The 5,568-nt window shown below is 35.5% G+C and overlaps 1 protein-coding gene across 6 annotated transcripts; it reads left to right on the top strand.

Annotated features, from left to right (window-relative positions):
* The first annotated feature begins 423 nt into the window (after positions 1-423).
* Positions 424-4,651, top strand: LOC132184966 (disease resistance protein Roq1-like). Of its 6 annotated transcripts, none has more exons than XM_059598772.1 (6): positions 424-1,715; positions 1,832-2,440; positions 2,796-3,482; positions 3,676-3,731; positions 3,943-4,000; positions 4,201-4,651. In XM_059598772.1, the coding sequence occupies exons 1-2, from the start codon at positions 435-437 to the stop codon at positions 2,354-2,356; spliced, it is 1,806 nt and encodes a 601-aa protein (XP_059454755.1). In that variant the 5' UTR covers positions 424-434; the 3' UTR covers positions 2,357-2,440; positions 2,796-3,482; positions 3,676-3,731; positions 3,943-4,000; positions 4,201-4,651. The 6 variants fall into 6 exon arrangements, with proteins under 6 accessions (XP_059454755.1, XP_059454753.1, XP_059454752.1 ...); XM_059598770.1 differs by having other exon boundaries at positions 2,796-2,939; positions 3,373-3,731; XM_059598769.1 differs by having other exon boundaries at positions 2,796-2,925; positions 3,373-3,731.
* The last annotated feature ends 917 nt before the right edge of the window (positions 4,652-5,568 follow it).

Below are 5,568 nucleotides of genomic sequence, written 5' to 3' on the forward strand. Positions count from 1 at the left end.
ATATATATACATTGAGACGGATGATTCTTAATAGAAAAAAAAGTGGCTGGATGATAGCATCCTGCCTAGCCAAGGCTGGGCTTTGTGCCATGGCCTCATCCATCGCCACATGCCAGGACTAGGGCTGGATGCCAAACACGGTTGCATGCTATGGCTAGGGCTAGGTGTTTTCACCCAACCACGGCGTGACACATTGTTTTTTCTTTTTTGGTATGAGTAGAATAAGTGTATTTTCATATAATTTTTGTTTTTAATTGATGAAAACACTTATGGAAGTCTCAATTTACAAATCGAGGTCTCCATGTCAAAAAGTGCAAAAGCATGAGGGTGTGACATAATTTTCCTTGATTTAAAAATTTCTTCCTTTAAATTTTGTCGTAAATTTCCTTCAAACTAATTTATTTATTTATTTGTTTTTTCAGAATTTTCAAAGCATGACAGTTATGGATTTCTCTCATTGTCCGTTCCTAAAAGTAATCCCTGATTTTTCAAGGATTCCAAATTTACAGAAATTGAATCTTGATGATTGTACAAATTTAGTTGAGATTCATCATTCTGTTGGATTTCTTGGTGAGCTAGTTAGTTTGAGCCTTGAAAAATGCTATAACCTTAGCAGTTTTCCGAGAATCCTCAAGTTGAGCTCTCTAAAATTTCTTAACCTTAGTGGTTGCTCAAGGCTTAACAACTTTCCTGAAATTGAGTCTCCGATGGAGTGTTTAAAACGCATCAATTGTGACCATACCGGTATAAAAGAACTACCTTCATCCATTGGGTACCTCATTGGTCTTAACCATTTAGATCTAGCATGTTGCAAAAACCTTGTGAATCTTCCAAGTAGCATTTATGAGTTGCAACATTTAAAGTATCTTACTCTCCAGGATTGTTCAAAACTTGTTAAGTTTCCTGAAAATATGGGGGATAACCAACAATCCATGCTCTCTATTGTATCTACAAAGGAATCTGAAAGTTCAGTACACCCAGAATTACTCCCATTGCCACCTCCTATGAATTCAAGTGTTTCTAATGATGGTTGTTCCTCAATGGTATTTCCGGCACTACAAGAGTTAAATCTTAAAAATTGTTTCCTATTAGAATCAAATTTATTTAGGATATTTAATTGCTCCTCCACATTAGAAGAATTAGATCTATCGGGGAGCGATATTATTACCATTCCTTCATGCATCAACAGATTTGTTGGCTTGAGGTCACTTTCCTTGCATAAGTGCGAGCAACTTCGGGAAATTCTAGAACTTCCACCAAATATAGAAGATGTGTATGCAGAGGGCTGCATGTCATTGGAAACATTTTTTGAAGAACCACAAAGATCTCAATTATTTAATACAAGCAGCCTACCAGAGCTTGTACGAGTTGAAACACTATTTTCGGCATCAGAATTAAATTTCTCTATGACATTTAATTGCTTTTCTACGTTGGAAGAGTTAAATCTATCAGCAGGTGATATTGTTAGTCTTCCTACATGTATTAAAAGATTTGTTGGGTTGAAGAGCCTTACCTTGGATAACTGTAAGCACCTTCAAGAAATTACAGAACTTCCCCCAAATGTAGTAAAAGTTTCGGCGTCAGAATGCATGTCATTGGAAAGATTTCAACATAATATGCACCACTTACCAAGGCTTGAATGGATGAACTTGTCCAACTGTCCTAAGCTGCTTGAAAATATGGGGAACCATCTTCAAATGTATTTATTGAGTGAGGTCTCTCTCTCTCTCTCTCTCTCTCTCTCTCTCTCATGCATATATACAATTGTCTGTGTGCCTTGATTTGTAATTGTAGGTCGTATCACTGAAGCTTTGTCATATTCGTGTAACAGGAAAATTCTGGGCATCGTAACTTTAGCTGTGCATTTTTGGGAAAGAAGATTCCAGATTGGTTTACCTATCATAAAGAGGTTTCAAATAGTAATTCATGTGAAATAGATATTGATGAGCTTGCAGATTTGGATGGGGAGATCACAAGAATTGCTTTCTCTGCTGTTGTTGGAATAGAGGATGGACAAGAAAATGATTCTCTTGCAATTTTTGTTTATGTCATCAGTGGTGGCGTACAGATCTATCAATGGACTGGAGGAGTTTTTCCATTGGACTTAGATCATGTATGGTTGCATTTCCATGCTCCAGGATCTTTTAAGCTTAATGGTGATAATGATCACTTGAGAGTTAAATTTGTTTGTAAGAGTGCGTCAAAGCGAATGCTCTTTAAAAGTTGCGGATTGCATCTGGCACGTAGGTATGAAGAGAAGGCGACAGATTTAATAGATGGTATTCAACTTACCAGGAGACCCTGTGATGATGATGATGATGACGACAACAACTTGGAATCCGACTGTTACCCATAACAAAAGAGGCATCCTTCAACCTTGGGCATTAGAATGTCAGATACAGAGGCAGATTCTATCATAAGAGCTTGATCGAAGTTCACGGTAACATTTTGCTATTGTTTTTTTTGTCATCAAGTAATATAAATCATTGATAACCTTTAGATTTAATGAGATAACAATGCAAAAACCTTTTCTATATGGTTTTGGATTTCTTATAGATCAGTGGATATTTCTCCAACCCCTAATGTCATTTTCAAGTGAATGAGCAGTATTATATGAAGAGCATATTTGAAATAGTCCTCTTTCCATTTCTGTGCAACTTATGCGCAGTATATGAAGAATAACATTATTTCACATTCATTTCCTTATGTTGCCTTATCTTCTAGTTGAATTTGTTTTTTTGTTTTTTGTGTTTTTTGTTTTTTCAATGCTTCATTCTCTCTCACACATAATGTAGGGACATTGGATGAGAGCAACGGAGGTGATTGGGGCTGAATTTTCTTACAAGACTCCAATTTATGATATAAATGCATACACCCCATTGGTGGCATTTGGTAAATATGTGCTTCTTGCTGGCTTCTTCTTAGGTATGAATGGGGAAGTAAGTCAGTCCACCTATCCAAGTAAATATGGCATATATCCAAATATAGTGTAAAACAGGTGAAAATTTAAGTGGTTAGGCAAACAATGCTTAATCCCATGATGAGAGTTTGTTTCTCCAAAAATCTGTGGAAAAATTGTAGGCTACAAGCTCTCACTTTTCCTCTTTAGCCGAAAGGACGGCTCCTCGTACAATAAAACACACTTGAACTATAATTTGAGCTTATAATTTATATGTAGGAAAACTCTGAAATCCTCAAAAACTCCCTTGTAATCCTAAGAACGAATTAAAGGTACATTACAACACAAAATATGGCTCAGAATAAGCCACGGTTTGAGAAGAAGCATTGTTGAGTAACTCCTTTTGCTTTTGCTAACAGACATGTAGTATTGTGGCTAATACAAACCCCATCAATTTCCTCTGTTCCTTGTAGGTTCAGCCTAGAAGCCACATTACACTTGCAGGGAGATAAGTTCCTTTTACTTGATATGGTAGCCTATGGTTGCTAAACTTTGACCTGTTTCCCTCTTATACAAACCTAAGGTAGAATATGCTGAATTTGCATATGAGTTTGTAATAGTCAATTGCAAAGGCTAAAACACACCAAATTTGGTTCAGCCTTTGTTTTAAAAAAATTATTTTTAATTTAGTTAGTATCAAATATATTTGGATTTTTCATGGTTGATGCAATTGACAAATTTGTGTGACATATTCAGCATGTTTGTTTGGTACCAAGTTTGTGCAGGGCAGCCAAATATATGGGACAGAGCTGCTAGCTTTGGCTATAATGATGTAAGTGTTTCAATTGGGCTTACCATTGACCTCTATCTGTTTAGACTTCAATTCTGTAATCAAGGAGTGATTTTATTTATTTATATTTGTTACAAAGTGAATTTGGGTTCAATGAAAAAGGAGGGAGAGATCCAAAGCCGGTCTTGAATTGAATATTGCTTTATTTGCTTCTTTTTGTCTTTCTTTACATTTTTTTTTTGTTGAAATGAAGCAACAACTACAGAGGCAGAGAGAGGTGTTCTAACATAAGAGCTTCATCGAAGTTCACGGTAACATTTTGCTAAGATTCTATTTTTTTTTTTTTTTTTTGTTATGAAATAATATAAAATCATGGATGTACATTACAACACATAATAGGGCTCAAAATAAGCCACTGTTGAAGAATAAGTGTTGTTGAGAAATCATTTTTGGGTTTGCTAAGAGAGATGTACAGTGGCTAAACCTCATCAGTATCCTCTGTTCCTTGTAGGTGAAGCCAACGCGTTCTCTTCTGTTGATGATGCATCGACTTTTCTCAACTCAAGAGCAAAGAGCTAAACTGGTTCTGCAACCCAATTATTATCTCTAGTTGGTAGTAGCAAAGAGGATGACTTCTTCCCTGGCCGTCCGACGATCCTCGTCGTCTACTTTATCCACCCATCAGTGGACTCACCATGTGTTCTTGAGCTTTAGAGGCGAAGATAGTAGCAGAAATTTTATTGCCAATCTATAATGGCATAAGCCATTTTTCAAGAACTTTAGAGGGGAAGATTGCTAATTTGTGTTCAAGAACATGTTGAACGATAGTGGGATAACTGGATAAGCCATTTTTCTTCAAAGACCGTAAGTGTGTTCTTGTGAAGTAATATTATTTAAATTTGTCCATTCTCTATGTTAATTCACAAAGTATAAATCAATTTTATAAGGTTAATTGTGGCCTTTTCCCGCCCTAAGTGAAGTATTGCCATCTCTCCTACCACAAAAAAGCTAATATGGTCTTTTCTACCAAAAAAGAGAAGCTAAAATTCGAAAAATAGTTTACGATTTTTTTACGGAAATTAAAGGAGTTTTTTCGGCCAAACCGAAAATGTTTTCGGTTTGCTATTATTTTTCTTCACACCAAACACCTAAAAAAATATTTTTCATAAAGTTATTCTTGATGCAGAGATAGCCAAGCTTAGATATGTATCATTTCTTCTGTAATTTTTATTTAATTGTCTTTCTCTGTTTCTTTGTGCGTGTGTTCCTTTCCCCCTCTATTGAATTATCTAATATATAATATTTGCCGGTTTATGACAGGATTTTAGAAATGGCAAAGTTGATACTGCTTTTATTAACCATGAATGCATGTATACATGTCTATATATGGATGTATACATATACACATACACTAGCTACCTATGATTTCTGTACTAATGCATATGCTCTTCAATCCAATTCCTAGCAATCCCTTGATTTATATACATGGTTCAAATTCGAACTCCAAATCCAGGATTGCATATAATTTTATTTTATTTTATTTTATTTTTTCCCTCTTGTTTTATATTTTCTTTAATAAATATTTTTTTGAATGGGATAAGTGGACCCCTCTTTGGGCCTAACCCAACTTCCGTTGGGCTAACCCTTTTTCTTAGTGTTTGAAGTCCAATGCTTGTTGGCCTGATTAACTGGGCCTCATTTTTAATTCCTGTGAGGTTTGACATAAATCATATGTGAAATTGGGCCAAGATTGGTCAATTTGGAACTTTCTATCTTACTAAGTCGATCCATTCTAATTAAGGCCCACCAATTCACTTAAACTAATACACTTGAGCCTAATTTAAATAAGTAATTTGGGCTTTAACTTTAAGGGATAGCT

The sequence above is a fragment of the Corylus avellana genome, chromosome ca6 (assembly GCF_901000735.1).
Source record: "Corylus avellana chromosome ca6, CavTom2PMs-1.0".
In the NCBI taxonomy this organism is placed as follows: Eukaryota; Viridiplantae; Streptophyta; class Magnoliopsida; order Fagales; family Betulaceae; genus Corylus; species Corylus avellana.

Excerpts from the sequence above, each read along its gene's own strand:
- LOC132184966 (XM_059598768.1), top strand. The coding sequence starts at position 435 with ATGACAGTTATGGATTTCTCTCATTGTCCGTTCCTAAAAGTAATCCCT. Across the intron at positions 1,716-1,831 it reads AAATGTATTTATTGAGTGAG|GAAAATTCTGGGCATCGTAA; the intron begins GTCTCTCTCTCT and ends TTCGTGTAACAG.